The sequence below is a fragment of the Pelodiscus sinensis genome, chromosome 2, assembly GCF_052426305.1.
Source record: "Pelodiscus sinensis isolate ZL-2025 chromosome 2, ASM5242630v1, whole genome shotgun sequence".
Classification (NCBI taxonomy): domain Eukaryota; kingdom Metazoa; phylum Chordata; order Testudines; family Trionychidae; genus Pelodiscus; species Pelodiscus sinensis.
Window position 1 is genome coordinate 145374454 of NC_143053.1, and position 25417 is coordinate 145399870.

The window sequence follows — 25417 nt, forward strand, 5'->3', positions numbered from 1 at the left end:
CAGTTTCTAGTTCAGCAAAGCCAGCTGCACAAGGTCTACCCTGGTCCACTATTATCAGGTTTAGTTGTACAAAGTCACCTCTACCAGGTGCTATTGTTGCCAGTGAACAGTGAAACTTAGGGTTACCAGGTAGCTTCAGAAGAAATACCAGACACACTTGATCGGGGAGAGGGGGGAGAGAAAGGGGAAAGGAACTGGCCGGGAGGGGAACGGGGCTGGCTGGGAGGACAGGAGGCAGGGCTGGTGGGGGGAGGGGAGGTGAGGTCGGGGGCAGCGGGGCTGGTCGGGAGGGGAGTGGGAGAGAGTCGGCCGGTGGGGAACAGGACTGACCCAGGCACATGCAGATCCCAGGGCGCTGCCTGTCCTGTGCACGGTTCTGGCAAAGCACAAGCGAGTGAATCTGGCTACTGCTCCACAACAGTTGAACAGCTCTCAGGAGCACAGACAGGGCTTCTCCTCCTCCCCAAGATGTCTCTACTACATCAGACGCAACCAGAGGCTCTCAGAGTCAATCGCACCCCACCTCCCAGCCACTCCCCCCCTCCCCACAGGCTTCCGTCAGCTGGAAAACCAGAAAATACTGAACATTGCACATGTCTGGTATTTTTTTTTTTTTTTTTATCAGACAGAGGGCCCAAAAACCAAACTGTCTGGTTGAATACCGGACACCTGGCAACCCTAGTGAAACTAGCTCTGTCAGGGCTTAGAACTGGAAGAGGGAAGCCTAAAATACAGTATAGGGGTATGAAATGACACAAATGTATCTACTTCAGGCTGATGCTTTTAATATGTTCTTTGGTCTTATTTAGCTGAAAAATAGAGGAATGGAAAATCACTGCTTTGATTACAACCCTCCAAATGAGCATGAAGTAACAGGGCACAGAATCATATTATATCCATGTCATGGCATGGGACAAAATCAGGTAAGATTTGCTTTTTACTTTGACTGTCTTTTGCATGTGTGATACAAAGTAAAAATTTCTAAGGGGACATGTGGCTGCTGCAAAGTAATCTTAGCCAGTGCCGTTTCTATCTTTGGTTCCTCCATGAGATTCTATTAACTTTATTGTGTCCGATAGAAAATTGAAATCAAGTTTTCACGGTTCACATTTGGAAAATCAAGTCACATTTGGAAAATAACTAGGACATGTTGACCCAGCTAAGTCTCCCACATCCGTCAAACAATTGTGCCATTTAAAATATGTTCTCATCTGACTGTTTGTCTAACTTTTATTTATTTTACACACACACACACACACACACACACACACACACACACACACACTCAGAGTTGCAGATTCTCTTGTAATCTGTTTCACATATTAATTGCCTTCCTGGGTATAGATGTTTCTTCTAAACTCCCTTAGAATATGGTCCTTTGTCAGCTTTGGTTTTTGCTTTCTTGATTTGAGGCCTGTTGACCTCACTATACTTTTCATGGTTTGAAATACCAAGTACAAAAATTGTTTTAGTTTTCTGTACAATTTTGGCCTGTGTATATACAGTCATGAGACCTTAGCCTTCTGAAAGTATGGCAGGGCTTTGGGATTTTAATAATTTAAGATAGTGGATTAAGCAGTTCTTTAATGCTGGAGTTTTGTATAACTCTAATGAGGACTGATTGGTACTGCCACACACCAACACTCTTTCTCATGTATTGGTGTTTCACCGATGCTGGTATGTTTTCTGGTACCTTCCAGAATTGAGGATGTATGGTGTGCCAGTTATGAGAGGGGTGGTGAAATATCTACATGACTGGTTGAGAGGCAGAGGAGTGTATGTGCATAGCAAGAGGGATTAGAAAACTTGGGCAGTTGGTTGGGTTTTGGGAGCTGAACAGGGATAAGATATTTCAAGAAGAATAAATGGTTTCAGAGTTGCACCAAAGTTGATGAGGGTCATGCAGTTTATCTCCTACCTTTGTAAACTTTTGGAAACTATCCGGTATGAAGAAAATTAAAACATAAAGGGGTGTGAGCAAACCATATTCAAGGGGAAGCTTTCAATGCAGAATTCATTTTACTTTCTTTTGGGAGCGGACGGGAGAGGGGGATTTATCCCAAGTTTCCTTTTAATTTAATTGAAAATAGAGTTGTTCCTGCCATGATTTATCATGTGGCAATAAGATTTATTACTACTACCAGTTTTATTGGTGTTAGTATTTAATAGTATTTTTTGTTTAGATTGCAGTAGAGGCCAAAATGTGTGGGTACTTATTAAACACAGGAAACAGTCCCTGCCCTAAAGACAAAGACAGATGAAGGGTGGGTGTAGTCATACATCAGAAAGCCAAGGGATTTGGGTGAGGCTAAGCACATCTTAGATTTTAAGCACACTAAATGTCATCCCTTTCCTTGTTCCACAATTCAAACCTCCTACCCCAACACGCTGTCTCAAATGAGTAGTTCAGTGGGATGATTAATGAAATAGATAAACAGATAATTTAGTCAGCTGGTTTATTGTTAAGAAGAAGTGACTGCTTACATGGTTTGACATTGGAGCTAATCCTGTCCATAGGAATGGTTGAACTCTCAAGGACATTCATCCAATAATTTTACACTGGGTGTTTCTGATCTTTTTTAGGATATTTTCATATTCTAATGAAAGTTTTTCAGCAAAAACATGTTAATCTCAGTTTTGTTTCAATAGAAAAAATAATACCAGGGTAAAAGGGCAAAAACAATGGAGAGACCTATTATTTTCATGCTTCTAAAAAGTTATTGTGACAGGATGACATTTTGCAAGTATTCTTTTTCTTGATTTAGAAATAAAAGAAAATTAACTCTAATTCTATTGTGAAGGTATCATCATATAACACCCCCACTGACTCCCAGTCTTCCTATGCAGTCAACAGGAACAGTAAACTGCACATCCCTGACAGAAAGGCCACCACCTGCCACATTTCAATGCTCTACTCCAAAACATGGGGGCACTCAAAGAAGAGGTCACCAAAATGTGTTAACATTGCACATGGGTATGGAACTCCCATGTTCAAGGCCTTGTTATGATGACTACTTAATTATTTAAAAAAATGAAACAGCATTAACAGGAGGAGGTTAGGAACCCCTTCCAGAATATCCCATAGACCTGTACATAGGACACTTTTCTGAAACATGGGAATTCCACTCAAATCTTTTCCACAGAAGCCATAGGGGAAAATTGAACCCAGAACTTCCACATCCCAGGTACCATAACCACAGGGCTAAAAGTTATAAAGGAGGGTGACATCCATCTGAGTAATGTATAGAAGGAAGATACTTGGACTCATTGGGGAAATGTGTTGAGGCTAGTATTGGCTGCTGTAGCTGATCCATTACTATTTGGAGTAGTAGGAGCCAAATCTGCTTGGATGCAAATCCGAAAACATTCTGAATACCACCTCCAGTCTGGGAAGTCTTGCCACAGTACAGGTTATGCCTACCTCCAGGTCTGAACCTTCAAAAGTCCAGGGCCTTTCTCTGTATGCTTAAGAGCCAGTGGTAAGAGATCATGCTGATTAGGTTTCTGCTGCAGCATTATCTCTAGTTCTGGCCACTAGATTTAAGGTAAATGTGGACAAATTGGAATAAGTCCGGAGAAGAGAAACAAAAATGATTAAACATGTAGAAAACATGACCAATGAGAGAAGATTGAAAAAATGGATTTGGTTAGTCTGGAGAAGAGAAAACGCTGATTGTTACAAGGAGGAAGGAAAAAAATGACTTTAATCTCTGAGTCTAGGACTAGAAGTAAAGGGTTTAAATTGTAGTAAGGGCAGTTTAGGTTGTACACTAAGAAAAACTTCCTATTTGTCAAGATAGTTAAGCACTGAAATAAATTGCTGAGAGGTTGCTGACTCTACATCACTGGACATTTTTAAGAACAGGTTAGACAGACATCTGTCAGGGAGGGTCTAGATGGTCTTGCATGGTCCTGCCATGAGTGCAGGGACAGATCTAGAAAACCTCTCGAGGTCCCTTCCAGAATTCTATTATTCTGTGATTATGGGTTCCGCGTGATAGAATAAAATTTCTAGGGGTTACAATGTCCAAGATAACACTGTGGCTATAGAGCAGGCTGGTTCACAGAGCATTCATCAAGGGGACATTACTGTTTCTTTCACAAATGTTCATTTTTAGACAATTCTTTGTCAAAATTGATATTTTTTTATTCAGTCACAAGTTTGGTTGACAAATGTAACTGAGTTGACATCTATTCAGACTTCTGTAAGACTTTGACTAGTATCAAAACTAGCACTATACAAAATCAGTTTAGCACAAAAAATAATTGTAAATGGAGACTCACCATCTAGTTGGGAGTCTTTTTAATGGGGTCCTATATGGACCTGCTCTTGGTCCAATATCATTGAATGTGCTTATCAGTGATCCGGAACAAGTATGAAACCACTGTTGGTAAAAATTACAGATGACACAAATTGATGGAGTAGTAAATAATGTGGACAGGTCAGATTTACAGAGTAAAGTGGATTATTTGGGAAGTTCAGCACACTTAAATGACATGTGCTTTAATATAGCTCAATACATGGTCATATATCAAGAATGTAAGTCACATTTACAGGATGGGGTACTATATGTTGGAAAGAAGTCTTATAAAAGGTTTTAGAGGTCATGGTAGATACCAACTAAATATGCAGTGTGGAGGCTGAGGAAGCAAATGCTTTCTTTGAATACCTAGCAGGGAAATTCTGAATAGAAAGAAAATGTGTGTAGTTCTAGTATCAACACTTAAAGATGTTGAAAAATTGGAAAAAGTTCACAAAAGAGTTACAACAATGATTCAGGGTCTGAACGACTGGCCTCACAATGACAAACTAAATGTTCAGTTTTCCCAAGAGAAGGTTAAGAGTTGATTGTAAGTCATGGTCTCTAAGTACTTAGTTGTATTCTGATAGTGGAGGGCTCTAACCTAGCAGATGAAGACTTAAAATTCTAGTAACTAGAAGCTGAAGCCAGCTTTGCCAATTCCAGCCCTTCAATGATATAATACCTAAACCCCTTCGTCGTATCTGATGGGGGAAACTTCCTGTCACCAGAACACCCCACCTCTATGAATTGACCTACCCTATTGTTACACCTCTGCCTCAACAAGAGTGAACTTTGCTTGAGATTAGAAGTTCTGTCAGCTCCTTTCTCCACCCGTCTGTCTTCCTCACCAGCAAAGTCCTCAAGATTCTGCCAGCCCAAGGCATATCTGAACAATTAGCAAACTCCAGACTGTGAGCTCCTAAAGAGATGTTTCTCTGCAGTGCACATTTCCTTCCCACTCTCCATTCACAGAAGATATTAAGTTCATTACTCTTTTAAACAGTTGGTACATTACAGTTTATCAACTTAACTGGGATAGGCATGCCCTGCCCTACCCTACCCTTCCAATACTGCACTGTGTTTTTTACTGGTTTACAGTAAAATAAAATAAAAAAATTTAAATCAAGTTTCTTAACAAAAGTGGTGTCAGATAGAAGGAAAAAAGGATGAAATGGTTACAAACAAACAAACAAAAGTAAAAGTACACTTGCTAATGGCTAAAACCTAACTACATGTGCTATAGTCTTTGTTCAAGGTAGTTTCCTCACCAGTCTTGCATTCCCAGCAATAGCTGACTATTAGCCAGGATCCCACAGACTCCAAGGTATAGTTTCCCTTGTCGTCTCAGGTGAAGGATAATCCAAGGTTTTTCAGTGTCATCTTAAAGCTTAGAATCTGCTTTTGTTTGCAGGATCAAATTGTTTACAGGATTCAATATCCTGTATCTTCAAAAGGGGCTGACTCCATTTTGATTAAGAGTACACTTAGTGTGTGTTCCAATATGATGCTTCCTGATGCTATTTTACAATGTAAATGTTTTCTTCCTGAAATCTATGATACAAATGAATAGCCCGTTGAATTTGACAAATGAATAGCCCGTTGAATTTAAGGTGTTGACCTCTTCACTTTGTCTGGAGAAAGCCTGCTTATCAACTCCCCTTAGCCCCTGAAATACCTGGTTTAGTCTTTTAGCCTTTAGTCACAGACTCTAAAGCATAATATCAGTGAATGTCTATAATTTCACACATAGCACTATCACATACATTGCACAATAATATTATTGATCAGCGTGTCCAGATTCATGGAGACAAAACTCTTATCAGGATTTTTCTCGACCTCTATGTGAACTGACAACTCTAAGTGAATTTATTAGCACATAGATAGATGGAATCGTTTATCTTTATTTTGGTTCTTTTTTCCAATTAAATGTTTTTTGTTTGCATACTGTATATGTAAAACTATTGTCCTTTTTTTCCTTTCTGGGGCTGGCAGTTTTTCGAATATACATCCCATAATGAAATACGTTACAATACTCGGCAGCCTGAAGCCTGTGCAGCAGTTGATTCTGGGACTGACTATTTGACAATGTACTTGTGTCAAGACATTATTCAAAATATTCCTGAAAATCAAAAATTTGTTTTCAGAGAGGTAAGTACGTCAATATTTTAACTTTATTGTTTCTGTTCATTGTGTAAGCAGCACAAACCCAGTAATTGGACTGGGGTGTTACATCCAGAGGTCTTAGATCTTGGTGAGGCGTTCAGAATCTTCAATTTGAATATTAGTCTTCTTGCCTGTAAATAATAGAGATGGCAGCAATATTTGAGGATCCTCCTTCCTCTGTCCTGTCTTGAAAAGAAAAAATAGAAGAGGAATCACCCCATGGCTGACACCACTCTTCCTTAGCCTCAAAGAAATGAAGTAATTTGTGGATAATTTTTCACTCCCTCCCTTATATAAAGAGTGTGATCATTTGTGAGTTCCTTAGGACTGTCCTCACTGTTATATTCCGGGCTGAATAGCCACAGGTACTTGTGTCTTTCCCAGCAAGTCTTCTAGTAGCTAAAAATCAACCCTCTTTAGCCTGTCCTACATGTGGCTGCCTACTCCTTTTAGAATTGTGTGTGAGTGGAGATATGGCAAGGAATAGGACATTAATATCTGCATGCAGGGTAGCCATAGCAGGTGACAAAATGCGTGGTATGACCCAAGCAGAATAACTTATTACTATTATTATTATGAGTGGTTTTGGCCATGGAGGGGGAAAAGCATAAGAGATTATAATGCTATATCAGGTACATTTAGTTCACAGTTTTGTGATTTCCTTCTCAACTATCAGAGCTAAGAACATGATTATATTTTTAAATGAAAGCTAATATCCTATGGCATTCCAGTAAGTATCAGATATATTAATTCAGTTACTAACATTGTGATTTTTAGATGGAAACCATTATGATGAATTGTCTAAAAATCCAAAATAATGCTACTGTGTGTAAAAATATTTTACCTCTTAAGTGGTACTATCATCTGCAAGTGAGCCCATTTCCAAATAAAAAAATCCATCATTTTCTTGTTGTATGAGTACAAAACAGGTGCAACTAAGAAAATAAATCTTAATTTGTCCACTTTTGGATGAAGAGTCATGGAATGGCTGGGGTGGGGATCAGTTAGTGGGGATATGTGTGGGGGGAAGTCTGGGGAAAAAAGACTTAGGAAAACTGGGACTTTGAGATGAACGTAATCTCTCTGTGCTGATGGTGCCTGATTGCAGGGTCACTCAGTATCTCTAGCATTCCTGTCTTGGTACCTCGAGCTGTATTATATTGGCATTGTGAGGCACCAGCACTGGGAGAATATTTTAGGTGTTTGTGCCTCCGTCCTGAACCTCACTCATTTTCTCCCTCCCTGTCTCTTTGCTTCTATTCCCACACTTATACAGCAGTGTGTCCACTCACATCCCTTGTGTCCCAGCCTTCCTTTAACCATGCCACTGTCTTTCAACCCCATTTACCCACCACAATAATATCTCCACCTCCATCCATACCAGTACTTTTAAGTTGTCCCTGCCATTCTCCCCCTATCTTTCTGTGACTCAAGGCTTCCTTGCCAATTCTAAGGTCCCTGCTGCCTCTGCAAACCTTATGCTTCACTCATTCAAGTCCCCACTCTCCCTGCCCTCTCCTGTTGCCCACCATTCTTTGCTGCCTTCCCTTGTCCAAAGCTCCCTTCCCTTTACATTCAAACACATACTCTCATCCCTCAATACAGTACTTCTATTACCCTCACCTTGTCCATATCCACAGCATCTCCTGCTGCCATACCTACTTCCTTCATCCTCTGCATATACCAAGGCTGCCCTGCCGCCCCATGGTCCCTTTTACCCCAGCAGTCCTTTTATCCACCAATATATATCTCCCACATCCTGCTGCACAGGAACTATCCCTGCTCCCCCAGCTGTCATATACAGGCAGTCCTCGAGTTACGCGGATCCGACTTATGTCGGATCCGCAGTTACGAACGGGGTTTGCTGCCCGTCTCCCTGGTCTCCTGGAGACCAGCAGACCAGGGAGATGGGGAGCAAAGACGCAGAGCACGTGAGCAGCGGACAGCCCAGACGCGCTGCGGCTGTCCCGCTGCCAGCGTGTTCCGTGGCTTTGCTCCCCGTCTCCCTGGTCTGCTGGAGACCAACAGACCAGGGAGACGGGGAGCAAAGCGGAGCAAAGCCGCAGATCACGGGGGCAGCGGGACAGCCCAGACGCGCTGTGGCTTTCCCGCTGCCAGCGTGCTCCGCGGCTTTGCTCCGCTTTGCTCTTTGTCTCCCTGGTCTGCTGGAGACCAGCAGACCAGGGAGACGGGGAGCAAAGCCGCAGAGCACGCGGGCAGCAGGACAGCCGCGGCGCGTCTGGGCTGTCCCGCTGCCCCCGTGCTCCGCGGCTTTGCTCCGGACGCCTGTGGTACAGCAGCTGTGACGCTGCCAGTTGGTCCCGTAGCGCCGCTCTGGGCGCTACTGGACCAACCCGGCAGCACCCCAGCTGCTCTGCCCCAGGCGTCCTGATTCAGCCACTGCTGGTCAGTTTCAGCAGCGGCTGAATCAGGACGCCTGGGGCAGAGCAGCTGGGGTGCTGCTGGGTTGGTCCAGTAGCGCTGAGGAGCGGCGCTACTGGAGCAACCCAGCAGCACCCCAGCTGCTCTGCCCCAGGCGTCCCCAAGTCAGCCGCTGCTGAAACTGACCAGTGCTGACTACAGGAAGCCCGAGGCAGAGTTGCTCTGCCCCGGGCTTCCTGGAATCAGCCGCTGATCAGTTTCAGCAGCAGCTGACTTGGGGACGCCTGGGGTTCTTAAGTTGAATCTGTATGTAAGAACTGGCATCCAGATTCAGCCTGTTGAAACTGATCAGCGGCTGATTCCAGGAAGCCCGGGGCAGAGCAACTCTGCCTCGGGCTTCCTGTAGTCAGCCGCTGGTCAGTTTCAGCAGCGGCTGAATCTGGATGCCAGTTCCGACTTACATACAGATTCAACTTAAGAACAAACCTACAGTCCCTATCTTGTACGTAACCCGGGGACTGCCTGTATACATCATAGCTCACAGTTCCTTGCTATCCCCCCATTTACAATGCCCCATAATCTCCTGCTTACCCCGAACCCTCACCACTCTCCCCGTATAGTCCCCGCTACCTTTCCCATCACAACAAAATGTGCCCTACATTAAAATGTGCCTGTTCTCCATCTGAACCTCTGGCAGTGTAATATATGGATATTTTAACAGGTATTTGGAGTCTGTCAAAATGGTGCCATCACCCCACTTTTCATTTTCATCCCAGAGGAGGGCACCTTTTGATGTGCTGCTGTTTCCACTGCTAGAGCCTTTCCCTGCAGTGCGAAAAGGCTCTAAGAGTGGAGAGGCAGTAGTTGGCCTAGAGCACTGCTTGGGCCTATAGAGTTGTGTAGGGTACATACTAACAGGGTCCGGGTGTATATTTACTCACCTAACCAGGGCCTTACTGTCTATACTGTTATTTATACCCATGCTAGTGTACGTACTCTGTGCCAACATAAGGACTGTGCAGTGTAGACATATCCTAAGATGACACACATTGAATGACACACTTCAGAAAAGCAAGATTTGGAAAAAAAGTGATTTGAAATGCTTCAAGGTTCAATGTATTCAGAAGCATTAATTTTTAAAACTAATGTATTGATTTTGAGCCACTAAAATCCTCTGCCATGGCTATTGACTTGATCACATCACTCCCTTCTTTAGTCCCTCCCCATCATCTGCTGCATTAGATTTAAGCTACACTCACCATCTTCAAGGCTTTCTGTAAATCTCTCCCTCCCTCCCTAACTTCCTTTGTTGAGCTTCAGATGACCTTGTGCCACAACTACTGATGATAATGCATTTGTACTGGGGATTGTTATTAAAAAATGTATCCAACTGAATAATGTGGTGTGACAAGGCAGCACTGATGCTATAATTAAGGTTGGGCTCTTTTTTGCATTTAAAATAGGGGCCTCTTTTGGAGGGGTCTGCAGTTAGCAGATGAAAAATGTGGTTTACATTGCTCCTTCCATTCTCTGGTGCAATATTCATAAGCCTTTTTGAACAGGTTAGAAGAGGAATTAGAACACTGGCATTTGTCATATGCCCCTATGTGATGTTTTTTGCATCCAACACTAAGATGGTCAAGATGTAGTATGGAAAGTTCTACTCTTTCAGGGGAAAAAATAGGACAGCGGTTAAATTGGGGGATAGAATTGATATGAAACTCTAACATTGCACTGATTTATCAGAGCATGACGACAGAGGTCATAGTCTGTCATTAAAAAAACATTTAGGAAAAGTTTATATATGGAGGGAAAAATGCATTTTGCAAAGTAGAGGCATAATTATGGGAATCCTTAATGATGTGAATCAGAGTTTGTAGAATCATTCTTTAGAAAAATGAAAGGAACAGAATGAAGAAGAGATGAGGCTGAAGTTTGCTACCGGAGCAGAATTAGGATTGTTTGTTGCATATTTGTTTATTATGTTTGTTACATTCATTGCCTAAAGATGATGCATTTTATAAGCTGCTGTGAAGTAGCTGTACTGTTTATCAACAGAACTTAAATGTTGTCTACCTAGATATTTATGTTTGTGATGCTGGTTGTTCACCATGAGAAACCTTAGCTATTGGACATCATAGTGGTCTTAGAATCATAGAACCATAGAACTGGAAGAGACCTCAGCAGGTCATCAAGTCCAGCCCCCTGCTCTAGGCAAGACCAATCCCAAATAAATCAACCCGGCCAGGGTTTTGTCAAGCCGAGTCTTAAACACCTCTAGGGATGGAGACTCCACTACTTCCCTAGGTAACCCATTCCAGTGCTTCACCATTCTCCTAGTGAAATAGTTTTTCCTAATATCCAACCTGGACCGCTCCCACCACAACATGAGACCATTGCTCCTTGTTCTGCCATCTGTCACTACTGAGAACAGCCTCTCTCCATCCTCTTTGGAACCTCCCTTCAGGAAGTTGAAGGCTGCTATCAAATCCCCCCTCACTCTTCGCTGCTGCAGACTAAATAGACCCAACTCCCTCAGCCTTTCCTCATAAGTCATATGCTCCAGCCCCGTAATCATTTTGGTTGCCCTCCGCTGGACCCTCTCCAATGCATCCACATCCAATGCGTCTTGTATGTGGATATTCAATCATTCCTGTAAATCCAAAAGACACAGATTTTAACCTTGTCATCAGGCTTCTTGGATTCAATAGATTCCCCCTGAGGGGAAGTATAAGTTTAGATGTAGTTAAGATGTAGATAAGTTAGATGTTTCCTGTTACATATCAAATATGGTTAAATTGAATGAATAACTATAATTTTAAGACTGTTTTGTAAATAATGTTCTACTATCTTTTGTAGGATGGTACTTTGTTCCATGTACAAACCCAGAAGTGTCTGCAAGCTGAATCTAACTCTTACAATGGCAATCCAGCACCGTTATTGCGACCATGTAGCAATTCAGAATACCAAAAATGGTTCTTCAAAGAAAGAAGTTGATCCAGACGTTATCAACTGTGTGGGTGAATATGAAAATGTTAACTTTGTAGTCAGCAGCTAGGAAACCTTTTGAAAAATTTCATAGCCGATCTATTTTTGTATGAAAAGAGTTGTGACTTGTTTACAAGTTTGTAAACCTTGTTTTCGGGAATACTAAAAGGCATTAAGTTGTTGAACAGGCACTGTGAATATACTGTGCTGCAGAAATCTCTTCCACTGTTCTCTTTATTTGGCAGCTATACTGTTTCTAAAATGTCTTATGGTTTTTCACACATGACTTATATTTTTAACCTACTGTGTGCAAGTAAGGAAGTTAAAGTAATTGCACTAATGCTATCTGGCATTAACTTTAAAATGTTTATTTTTCTAAAACGTTCTACAGTTGTGCCTTTTTAACATATATTAGCTAACGGTTCTTTTTTTAAATTCCAAAAATGCAAACTTAGGTTAAAATCTGCCCTGAGATGTGAAAGTCAAGCAGAGCTCTCATTGAAGTCAATGTGGAATTTGCATGTCTACAGCTCAAGACAGACTAAGTCCTAATAATATTGCACAAATGATACTCCAGATTGCACGTATTTGACTGAGTGTCATAACATTTTAAATGTTCGTGGTACTTGACAGATTCTTAATAAAGCTGCTTCAGGTTATCTTCAGAGTAAAATTAGTGATTATTTACTGATCTTTCATTAATCTAAGAAATAAAGCACCAATATTAAAAATGACTAGTGGAAAAATTAAATTGATTTGGAGCCCCATCTTAAAAGTGTGTACTACGTACTTTAAATTAAAGTTCTGCATGCTCAAATCATGCAACATCAGATTCATAGTAATAATTACAGACCCTGAAACTTTAATTCAAAGGTCACTTTTTAAGCAAATGAATGTCTAAATAAAAATGGATACCTTTCCATTTCATTGATACTGTTAATATGTTCCTTTTCTTAAAAAAATGTAAACAAAAATTGTTTTGTAATTTAAGTAATAAGTTTTGTAATTTGATGCTAATCTAAATATTTGTCTTCATGATTATCATTGTTTTCTAAGAATATCCATTACGAATAACAAGCTGTTTAGTTCATCATGTACATTCCTGCTGAAGGTCTGGATATTCTATTAGCATCTATATGAGATGTTGTCTGCTTAGAGCATAGGAATTGCCATACTAAACCAGACAAGTGACCATAATCCAGTCATTTGTCTTTGACAGTGGTCAGCAATAGATGCTTCAGCCTACAAGACACATGTTTTCCTTATCTGTCAGGTCCACCTATGTACTAAAGCATGAGGGTTTATATTTCTTCCATACTACTTACATTTCTTCTTTTGTCCTAAGTTTTGTAAATATAATTGTTGTCCATATAAACATCCATACCTTTTCTGAATCCTGGTGAACTCATGTCATCTTTACATACTTGTTTTATGATTGTTGAGGACTCTGCCTTTAGGGGATATGCATGTAGGTTCTCCAAAAATTGTTGCTAAACTTATGTTTTATAAGCACCTTTACAGTTCTGCCTCTGGGGTTTTGGTAGATGAAACTGATATTAGATCTAATAAAATAATTTGTTAATTAATAGCTTAGATACTCTTTTTTGTAAGTATTTCTTTCTTGCGGTCTCAGTACTTTTCTTTTAAAATTTCTCTGATTTTGGCCCTGATCCTTCCAACATTTATAAACATACAGGAAAAGAAAACTGTTTTATCTTACTCTTGTTAGTCCTTTTCCTTATAACCTCTCACCTTCCTCTCTCTGTTTGTATATGAATTGCACTAGTTTTAGTCACTGACTGGATCCCAAATTAGTGCAAATTACCACTAACCATTTATAACTGCTTCCTTACCCACTTAGATATTGCCATTTAGCTCACTATTGAATTTGGCCCTTGATATCTAAATATCTACAAAAAAATAGTGTAGTGGCTTCAGTCCAGTATATACAGTACAAGAACAAATAAAGGAACTGACTGAGTGTGTGAGAGAGACAATCAGTAAAAGCTTCAGGTAGCATCATAATAGTTGTGAATGGAGTAAATAGAGGCTCAAATTCAGCACTTTGGTTCACTGGCTAGGAGCACTTGTGTTGAGTTTTTTAAAATACCATTCTGTTGGAGCTGCATCAAAACTGGATGTTGGCATGAGAGAGGTGTTAATATTAAAGCAAGATTATGTGGTCACTTCTGTTTCCCCCTGATACTTTTAAAAATTGTATTATTTCATTCAGCTAAAGAGCTAAATATTACAGTCTAAACATGTACAGATCTCCCATTGAAGTCTGTGAGTTTTCATATAGTTGGGACTTTAAGATTTCACCTGTAGGTGATGGTATGCAAATAAGATGAATTAAAAACAGACTTCACAACAGAATTGTACAGCGTGAAATCCTGCTGCCTTAGCGTGAACCATCTGTTAAGAAAAGCACTGAGGTTTAAGTTTACAGTAACATAAAATTGTATAAAACTTCTGTTTTCTCACCCTGCAAATCCTCTGGTTTGAGGAAACAAGTAGGTAATTATACACAAATCCACCACAGAAGCTGTCATGGGATATGTATTAATCTATAGTGATTGTCCATAATTTTGGTAGCACCAGTCTTTTCATTACATTTAATGCACTCCAGGATCTTGGGACACTTTCACCGAATCACTTTGTTCTGTCTATAGCCATGGCATGCAGCCTGTTCTCTGACAGATTTTAGCTAGTGACCCTCGGGTATTCGTGTGCCAGGCTCCCTGTTGTTTCTCTTTTCCCTCTCTTGCACCAGTAGCCTAGTAATGTGTCTGGCTAAAAGATATGGGCACAGTCCAACATCTGCCAGGACAGAGTGTGCCTTCAGCCAAATTGTAAGATTCTGTTCCCTTTGAAGGAGATCATGGCTGACTGGGAGTCAGTCCTTCAATAAATGGTATGGGTTGAGAACTCTTGGGGTACGTCTGCACATCAAAGCTATTTCAGGATACCAGAGGTATCCCAAAATAGCTACCCCACGTCTTCACAAGCCACCCATTAATTTGAAATATTTTTTGAAATAATGGGCATGCTATTTTGGCATCCTGGTAACCCTCATTCCATGAGAGTTAAGGGATGTATCAAAATAGCCTTTTTTGAAATAAACTCGAAATAAGTACACAATTTGCATAGTGCAAATTGCGTATCTTATTTCGAGTTTAGAGTGCAGTGTAGATATAGCCTTAGTCTCAACACATTGGTGGAGAAGGGACAGATGTATCCTGGGGAAAGATGGAGTTGAGTCCTATAGACAAGACTGATGCCAACTGTGGAGCAAAGTCGAGCCTTGTGGGGCATATGGCCAGATTGTGGATGAAGGGGATCCACCCTGTATGTGCTGTAGCTGTCATGTAAGGAAGTAAGATATGCCTGCAGAAACTAAAGGTCATCCTCTATTTTGAAACAGAGGGTTCTGGATAGGCTTTGACTGACTGAAACTTAAAGCAACTTCTTGTTGCTGTGCTTTGTAATATATAAATATAAAATTGTTTAAATAGAAGCTCTCCGTGTACTGATAACACCACAATCTGCATGTGTATTGTGGTGGGACCATTAAACACTATTTTTATCCTCCCACATATGGATATAACCGGAGTCATGCTACAGATGATTTCAGCCATCCTAGGACCTTCTTTCCTGGGATGCCTGTTCATTATTGTAACATTAAAAGTGATTGAAAAGTGAAGACCAGAAATCAGTCTATTAAAAATTAATAATTAAAAATGTTCCATAGCATGTTAACTTGACTATGCAGGCAACCCCTGACTTGCGACGTGATTGGTTCCTGGGGAAACGTTGCAAATTGGGGGTTTCGTAACTTGAACCCGCATTTACGATAGGCACCGTGCACTGTTGTAAATGCAGGACCAGGACGTAAGTTGGGGGTTTTTGGCCCCTTCCGTACTTACAAAAATGGTCGTAAGGCATGGGTTTCCTGTACTGCAGTACAGTGTATGTAGTCCATAAAGTTGCACAGTTGAAGAATCAATACAAATCCTATATATTGACAATGTTGAAAAATTAACTTCAGTATGACAACCTTAACTTTCCATCAGTGTAGTTTCTGTATGCCTCCCAAGTTAATTTAGAGTAGTAATAGAAGGAATGTTGTCAAAATCCTCAGATGAACAATATCTAAATCATAACAAATTAATGTCTACAAACTGAGTATCTTTTAGAAACTGATCTCATAAGTTATTACTACTAGATGTAATGCTTACAATCATGAGCTGCCCAAATGAGTTCTGTGAGAGTCTGTCAGAAACACTAACAACAAAATATTTCAGCACTGGGTCCACTGTGTGGGAAGTAAAACATAATTGGATGTGGAAATGAAAAGCCTGGTGCTACCAAAATTATGGACAATCTCTATAGATTAATACATATCGCCACATGAAGTACATCAGAAAATTCTAACTTAAGCATAGTCTGTGCTCAGAATGATACTTTCAAACATTATAATAATGGTTAAAATGTGAAGATAGCTTGGAATTATCAATACATTTTCCTTTTTATGGTTTTTGCATTCATCCATTTCTGAATTGAGCGCAAAAGACAGAATACCTTTCTAAGGTAGAAAAAGTGTCTCCTTCCATCTGCCTGCACTCAGAAATGACAAAATAGATTTTCCTCATGTTTTCAGGGGAAAAATACCTTGGACTGAGACTAGGCATGAGAATTTTCAGCTCAAACAGGATTCTCTGCGGAACACTTATAACCCTGTGAAAATAGAGATTTAGAACGGATAGAGTAGCCTCTGCTTTCATTACAGTCTCTGTTCATTTTATAAACATCATGAAGAAAACAGTCTCTCTAGTGAAGTAAGATGTTTTACACACATGCAAACCCTAGAAGACCTGCCATTTTTTCTGGTTGCTTTTATCCATGACTGGAGAAATATACTGTCAGGGAGAGTAAGGAGAGAAAGTCACCTTTCAAAGACCTTGTTTATTGAAATCGGTGGTTTTCAACCTTCTTTCATTTTTGGACCCCTAAAAATTTTTAATGAAGGTGAAGACCCCTTTGCAGGGCCATCTATAGGATTTATGGGGCCCTACTCAGTAGTAATCAACTGGTGCTCTAAGTCCAATGGCAGCTTGGCAGTGGTGGATGATTTAAAATATGATTTTATAATCTTCAGCAATACACTAATGAAATGTTTTTAAGCAAATTTTAAACTAAGGTTCTGTAAACCTTACAGTAAATTCAGAAACTGACATTATATACCTGGGGTTGGCAAATGCCTATTAAGTGGCTTCATTTACTTCATTCACTTGAATGGCTCTTTGACAGGTTCAGTGTTCTACTAATAGGTCTCACAGGCTTTTCCACTTTAAAGTTAATTAGATCCTCTCTGGTGGAAGCAGAGGCACAGAACAGGGGTAGGAAGAGATGGGGAGTGGACATTAAGACCCAGTGGTGCTCCAGATTTTCAGTTGCCTTATGCATCAGTATATTCTGTGTATGGGTAAAGACAGCCCTACCCCTTTGGATATCTTAGACTTAGTCTGCTGATTCTAGGTTGGAAACTACTGTTTTGTGATAACACCTTTTCTCATACTCCTTAGACATAGTCTGTCGATCCCTCAAGATCCCTGGACCACATGTTGAAACCACTGGTATAGATTATTAAAAGCTTCTATTGTGGGAATGCCATTTAAAAGGAGACAGAAGACAGTATCTGGCCTTATCCACTACCACTTATAGTGATGAAGCTGGCAAGTAGCCAAATGCCAGGCAGGTGGAGTCCCTTTTCTTGAAACTACTCATTAGAAATCCATAAGTAGGTAAGGGTTAATTGCTCATGATCAGGATATACTCATGGATCCTGGGTCTTCTATCCTACATTCTTGAAATCATTGGCCAATTTATTTTACATGTTTATTTTTCTTAGTTCTCTCTTCTCTGTTTTCTCTTAACAGAAGCTAACACATCATAGAGTTGTGGGCCTTGGATACACTGAGGGAAGGAGTGGTTCTGTACATCAAAAATGGGAAATAATCCCATTATTAAAAACAAAACATGAGAAATTACTAGTCTCCACAGAGCCACTCATGAGTGACCTGTCATACTGGAGAATTGTTGAAGTTTATATGAAAACACTGGAGCTATAAAAGGGTTCCTTGTACTGTGCAAGTCTACAGTGAATTAGAAGCAATGTATCCCATTTGATGTGCTAACACAGTGTTTCTCAACCAGTGGTAGGAGTACTCTTAGGGGTACTCGAGAGAAGTCTGGAGGGTAAGTCAACACAACTGAGATTTGGAGAAAACTGAATTTTTGTTTTAAGTTTTACAGTGCTTTACTTTTTTTACTTTTTACACCCAAAAATGTCATCACCTGCCTGGCTACAATTAAGTTGTTTAAACAAATGTGTTGCAATGATAGAAAAAAAAATTGTGTGTCTGAAAACTGTAGGTACTGGGGGTACTTACAATTTATTTATTTTTTTGAAAAAGGGGTACTTTATAAAAAGAAAAGGGTTGAGAAACACTGTGCTAACACAAAGACTGGGAAACTGTATTTTATTGTTGTTTTGTGTATATTCAGTAAATATTTCTGAAGAAGAGGAAATTTATGTTGATATGCTAACAAAGACTGATGGAATTGTGTTCCTTTGCATTATTTTATTATGTATTTATTATTTTATTGTTTTGTGCAATCATGCTTAAAAACAAATGATGCTATTAGCTTGGTAATTCAAATGGAAGTATGTGCCTTTTAATTTTATTTTATTGTATTTGGAAACTCTAAAATCTCTAGGTTGGAGGTTTTCTCTCCTTTCATTTGATTTCTTTTGATGTAATACACACTGCTTGGAAGGGTGTGAAGAAATAAAGGTACACCTAACAAGATGGTTAGAGAGAGGTTTTTAAAGTTATACACACGCATTTATGAATACAATAGTTATAGTACATACTGTCATGAATTGCATGGCTTCAGTGACACTTCACAGATTATCATAAACCTCAGGGATTTCAAAAGGGAGCTGAAGGAGAAAAAAAATACAAGTTATTTTCTGAGAGATCCTTCATGTTTCACAAAGGAAGAACAGACAGCAGAAGGTACTGGAGGTGAATCATTGGTTTGGTAAGTGGTGTAACACAGGACTGTTTGGTTTTGCGGTGTATTTGGCTGTCTCCCATGGCATGCTCAGATATATAATTCACACTCAAGATATCATGAATGTAGTAAAGGTGTCAAGAAATATAAAGAGAATAAATTCTTTAACTGCCTGTATACCAGTGCCAGAAGACTAGGTAACAAATGAGAGGAATTGGAAATAATTTATGAGACGATATTTGGCAAATTGTTATTACTGAAACCTGGTGGGAGGATTCACATGACTAGAATGTTAAAATCACTGGATACACTCTCTTTAGGAAGGAAACAGCAGGCAGCAGGGGGTGGAGGTGGTATTCTACATCAAAGATGTCATTGACTATTTTAGACTTATTGACAACTCAGAAGCACAGGATCAGCAGTGCTTATGAATCAATCAGCTAACTGAAAAAGCATAAGAAGGGGTACTGGTAGAGAGCCATTGCAGACCACTAAATAAGGGTACATCTACACAGCACTTTTATTTCACAATAACTGACATTATTCCAAAATAACAAAGTCTGCATCTACACTACAAACAGTTATTTCAACATAATAACTGTCAAAATAATGTCGAGCTAGAGGACTTCTTACTCTGATTCCTGTAACCCTCATTTTATGAGGAGTAAGGGAAGTGGGAGGAAGAGTGCTCTTTTTTGCACTTCCTGCTGTGTAGACCGCGCCAAATGCTGAAATAAGCTGTTTTGACTTAAGCTACACAATTGATGTACTTTATTTCGCTCAAGTTGCATATCTTATTTTGGCTTGAGCCCTGCGGTGTAGACGTGCCCTAAGATAATAGCCTCCTCCTTAAGCATGCACCCGTATGTGTAAGCAAAAAAACCTATGTTATTCTGCGGAATTCATTTTGAGCGATATATACTTCAGGTTTCATGGTGCTACTGGTAAAACATTTGTGCAGTTGCAAATAAAATGATAGATGATAATTTTCTAGCACAAAAACTATTACTTCAATTTAGGATAATTCTATATTAGACCACATTTCTCACAGATAAATAAGAACTGATCACTGAACTATGAATTAGTCATTTTGTGTAACTGATTATGACCTGATTACATTAATGATGTGCACACAGAATATAGACCCTAGCACTTATATATATTTAAAATGATCATTTCCCCCAAAGCTAAAACAATTATGATCACAACTGATTAGGAAGGAAAAATTAAACAGAAACATTCAAATAATTGTGTAAGACTATTTTCTTATAAGTCCAAAAATATAATTCTGCAATCATAAAAGAAAGCTACTTTGGTTAGAAAAGCATCCTGGGTAAGAAGGGAAGTGAAATCAGCAATATAGCAGGCATTTGAACTCCTGGTTTCCCACATACCAGATGATGCCCTAATTTCCAGGCCCTTACAGATAGGTCTTTCTCAGTCCTTCCTGTTGAATATGTTCCACTTTGTGTAACTGAGGCCAGGTCTACACTTAGGGAGAAAGTCACCTTAAGATATGCAACTCCAGCTATGTGAATGTTGCAGCTGGAGTCAACATACCTTAAGCTGAATTTCTGTGGCGTCCAACACAGCAGGAGGTCGATGAAAGAAACTCTCCTGTTGACTTTCTTACTCGGTCTCCTGTGGAGTACTAAGGTCAACGGGAGCTCTGTCAGCGAGCATTGATCTCTGGGTAAGTATAGACAAGCCCCGATTAACTAACTGTTCACTAGAGAAGTGACTGAAAGCCTGGAATCCCCTGTCCTAGTTGAATGCTCAATCATCAGGTTTTAGAGTCATTCTCACTCTGTAGCCCAATGAATATTTAGGCTCACAGGAAAAATAGAACAGCTCAACAGGAGAGACTGAAACAGATTACTCCAGAACACCTGGCAATTAAGAAATGTACCTAGGATGTGGGAGATCTGGATTAAAATCCTTGATCTAAAGTGGGGTTTGAATCTGGTCTCCCACTTCCCAGGTGAATAAATGCCCTTGGTACCAGGCTATTGGACCTAAGAGGGCAGCAGCATCTTCTCTTCCTCTGGAGTTCTGTAAACCTAAGCCAACTTTTCCCCACAAAATTGATCACAGTCAACACAAATTTATGAAGTGCTTTGGTTGACCAGAATCTGCATTTTTAAATAAATACAATTTTGGCTGAAAAAATTCTCCCAGATGTACTTATGCATAATAATTACATTAAAAAAACATTGTGATGGGTTCAGTCACAGAGCTTCCCTTGAGATTGTCACTTGATGTGCTGATTATACCACTGAGCCCACTAATCTGCCCTCTAAGGGTATGTCTACACTACCCCGCTAGTGCGAACTAGCGGGGTAATGTATGCATACCGAACGTGCAAATGAAGCCCGGGATTTGAATTTCCCGGGCTTTATTTGCATAAGCCGGCCGGTGCCATTTTTAAATGCCGGCTTGTTCGAACCCCGTGCCGCGTGGCTACATGCGGCACGGGCTAGATAGTTCGGACTAGCAAGCCATTCCGAACTATCTGTACGCCTCGTGGAACGAGGTGTACAGATAGTTCGGAATAGCTTGCTAGTCCGAACTATCTAGCCCGTGCCGCGTGTAGCCGCGCGGCACGGGGTTCGAACAAGCCGGCATTTAAAAATGGCGCCGGCCAGCTTATGCAAATAAAGCCCGGGAAATTCAAATCCCGGGCTTCATTTGTACGTTCGGTATGCATACATTACCCCGCTAGTTCGCACTAGTGGGGTAGTGTAGACATACCCTTAGATATACTACCACCCTGCCCTGCTGAGACAGAATCTCTGGACACCAATGTTCCCTCTAATTTTTTATGTCTACATGCAGAATTATTTTTATGTACACCAATACGGAGATGATGTGCAACACACCACCTCCATGTTGGTGTACATAGTAAAATTCATTCTGCACATAGATGATCTGTGGTAGGGTTGGGGCCAAAAGGTTAGGAGTGTGGGAGCGGGCTCCGAGTAGGAGGGGATGAGGGTGTTGGCCAGGAGTGCAGGCTGTGGGGTAGGGCAGGGATGAGGTGTTTGCGGTACAGGAGGGGGCTGCAGGTTGGGGCCAAAGGGTTTAGAGTGTGCGAGTCGGCTCAGGGCAGGAGATTGGGGTGGGAGTGTAGGGTCTGGCTAGGAGTTAGGATATAGGAGGGGGCTCAGAGCTAACGTATGGGGTAGAGAAGGGAGTTAGTGTGGTGGACTGGGCTCCAGGCTGGGGCAGAGAGTTGGGGTGTGGGGTCTGGAAGGGTGTCAGGATGCATGAGGGGATCAGGCGATGGCAGAGGATTGAGGTACAAGATCTAAGAGGGACTTAGGGTGCAGGAAGGGGCTCAGGGCGGGGGCCATGGGTTGGATTTCAGAGTATTTAGCTCCCATTTGATGGAGGGGAAGCCACATTGCCCCTTGCTCACTTGCAAGCACCGCCCTCTGCAGCTCCCTTTGGCCATGATTCCCAGCCAATGGGAGTTGCAGGGGAAAAACCTCCAAGTAAGGGCAGTGTAGAGACAGAGCTTCCTGGTGCTTGCAGTGACACAGCTCCAGCCAGAGGTGGGGAGGAATGGGAGCATGAAGAAGTACCTCCCCTTTTCCCCCATCCCTCTAGGTCAGGAACACGGTCTTTACAGGCTGCAGCCCAGTGTCCCTGGCTAAGAGGACCCTAGGGCCCTGGGCTGCAGCATTAAAGCCCCTTTCTTAATCTAGCCCTGCTGCTGGGCCCAGAGGAGTGCACCTCTTCCCTGGCTGGCTGGAGAGGGAGCTTCCACTGCTGTGAGAGAGGCATACTCCTCCACCTGCAGCAGGGAGCTGCCAAGACCGGGGGAAAGGCGGCTGCAGCAGCTTTGTGAATGATTGCTCTGAGCCTCCACACTGTGCAGCTTAGAGGGAGCCCTGATTGTCACCCTCAGCAAAGGCACAGAGTTGGAGCCACTGCCCACAGTAGAACAGCATAGACACTCAGAGTAGCTCAGCTCTGGGACATCTCAGTCAAAGGGAGTTGACACAGCACCCAGGTGCACAGCCCCAAAGGAACCAGAACCCCAGATAAATGTCTTACTATGCATATAAGTGTTATACAGAATAAGCTCATAATTTGTTCACCCCTTTTATCAATGAAGGAGAGATATACACAGCTGTTGTCCCCCCCCCCCCGTAACAATTATTTATTATTTATTAAATATAAAAAGTGGGATTTAAGTGATTGCAAGTGATAACAGACAGATCAAAGTAACTTACTAAGCAAAATACAACAAAACACACCAGCTAAGCTTACTACTCTACGGCTACGTCTATACGGCACCTTTCTTCCGCAAAAACGTATGCAAATGAAGCACAGAGTAGAATATCACCGTGCTTCATTTGCATAATTAGAGGCCGTTTTTGCACAAGAGGCTTTTGCGCAAAAAGAAGCTGTGTAGATGGCTCCTTTTTGTGCAAAAAAACCCTCTTGCACAAGAGCTGTTCTTCCTGAAAAAAATGAAGACTGGCTCTTGCGTAAGAGGGAGTTTTGCTCAAAAAGGAGTTGCTTACACAGCTCCTTTTTGCACAAAAGCCTCTTGTGCAAAAACGGCCCCTAACTAATTATGCAAATGAAGTTCGGGGATATTCTACTCCGCGCTTCACTTGCATAAGCTTTTGTGGAAGAAGGGTGCGGTATAGACGTAGCCTAAGAAACTTGTTACATACAATTTCTTACCCTAATAGTAGTTCTAGGAATCTTTTCTCACAAGCTTGTTCCTTCTTCCTGTCCAGTCTTAGATGTTGTTCATCTAAATGGTAAGCAGGGGGAGTCTTGGTGTCTGGCAATTGCCCTATTGTTTTTCTTGCCGATAAACAGATTTTGCCCAAGATGGGAATTCTTTGTGTTCAGTTTCAATTCTTTCACACTCCCATGGAAAAGTGCCACATCCAAAATGGGTTGTAGCATCAACTAATGGCCTTCATGAGCACATCTAGCTATATAAACAGGTTTATACTTCATATTTCTAACTTCAAATACAGGAATAATACATGCACACAAATAGAATATACATATTCAGGGGATTACAAGCTTTTCAGTCACAGGTTACGTGCCAAATTTTGCATTAAGCATATTCACATTGAGCCTATTTCCATAAAGAACATGGGGTGTAACATCACAAACATATTTAAGATTGCAAGGTTAAACACTAAAAGTTAGGAAATGCCAAGATTAAGGTGGCCTGTGCACTGAGGATGATTCTGTGCCAGGTGTAAATCGAGAGATTATGAAATCTAAAAGAGGAAATCTACAGAGTGAAAAACAGCAGGAAGGTGGCCTGATTATGAATAAAGAGAAAGGATTGGTCTGGTATATCTTGGATGCAAAGGGACATACGGAATCTTTCACTTAAGAGGCAAATTGACAGCATGGAAGAAGGGTCACAGCCAGCCTGATTCTGAAGCACTGCAAAGATTTGGAGTGAACAAGACTCTAAGGCCAGGTCTATACTATTGGGGAAGGTCAGCTTATGGTACACAATTTACGTAGCTGAAGCTGACATAACTTAAGCCGAACCTTGGTGCTATTTCCGTTGTCTTCCCTTACTCCTCACAAGAGCAAGGAGTACCAGTGTCAACAGGGGTGCGCCCAGCATTTGATTTAGCTGGTCTTTCCTAGACCCACTAAATCGAACACTGGAAGGTTGACCACCGCTTCATCGATCTTCCCGCAAAGCTAGATGTGACTTAAGGGATATGAAGTTTTCTTATTACGTTCAGGCTCTAGAATACATGTTATGATTATATTTTTATCTAACCATTTGTTTCAAACTTACTTTTTGCTACTACTTTGAATCTTTATGATTTGTTAAATAAACGTATATTTGATTTCACTATTAACAAATGTAAATGCTATGAATTAAGTGGAGCAATGGATAGAAGGTGAAACTGGTAAACTAGGATATGCTGTTTCTTTGGGAGGCTTGGAAGCAGCAAAATGGTGAATACTGAGGTGCAAGGGCAAGGAGCTGGACTACTGAAGGAAACACTCCAAGGGCTTGAGGTTTGGAGTGTGCTTCTCGCTAACCTCTAGTCTACAGTGACAGCTGGGCCTGCAAGCCCTAGAAAGGAATGTTTGTATATGCCTGAAACAAAAAACAGGACTATGTAGCGCTTTAAAGACTAACAAGATGGTTTATTATGTGATGAGCTTTCGTGGGCCAGACCCACTTCCTCAGATCAAATAGTGGAAGAAAATTGTTACAACCATATATACCAAAGGATACAATTTTAAAAAATGAATATGTATGAAAAGGACAAATCAAATTTCAGAACAGAAGGGGGATGAGAGGGGGAGGTAAATGTCTGTGAGCTAATGATATTATCGGTGATAATTGGGGAAGCTATCTTTGTAATGGGTTAGATAATTAGAGTATATGCCTGTGATTGGTGCACTTGGGGAACTCACCCACAGCAAGCACAGGCTTCTTCTTGCTAAGGGCAAGTAATAGTGAAGTGTCTCACAACCTTGGCTAGTGG

The 25417-nt window shown here is 41.0% G+C and overlaps 1 protein-coding gene across 1 annotated transcript in view; it reads left to right on the plus strand.

Annotated features, from left to right (window-relative positions):
* The window catches only part of GALNT12 (polypeptide N-acetylgalactosaminyltransferase 12), a 76744-nt gene extending 58035 nt beyond the window's left edge, over positions 1–18709 (plus strand). The window contains exons 8-10 of the mRNA XM_006137085.3: positions 810–923; positions 6297–6452; positions 11709–18709. Of these exons, the coding sequence (XP_006137147.3) occupies positions 810–923; positions 6297–6452; positions 11709–11846 (408 nt within the window). The 3' untranslated portion in view covers positions 11847–18709. The remainder of the gene's footprint in view (positions 1–809; positions 924–6296; positions 6453–11708) is intronic.
* The last annotated feature ends 6708 nt before the right edge of the window (positions 18710–25417 follow it).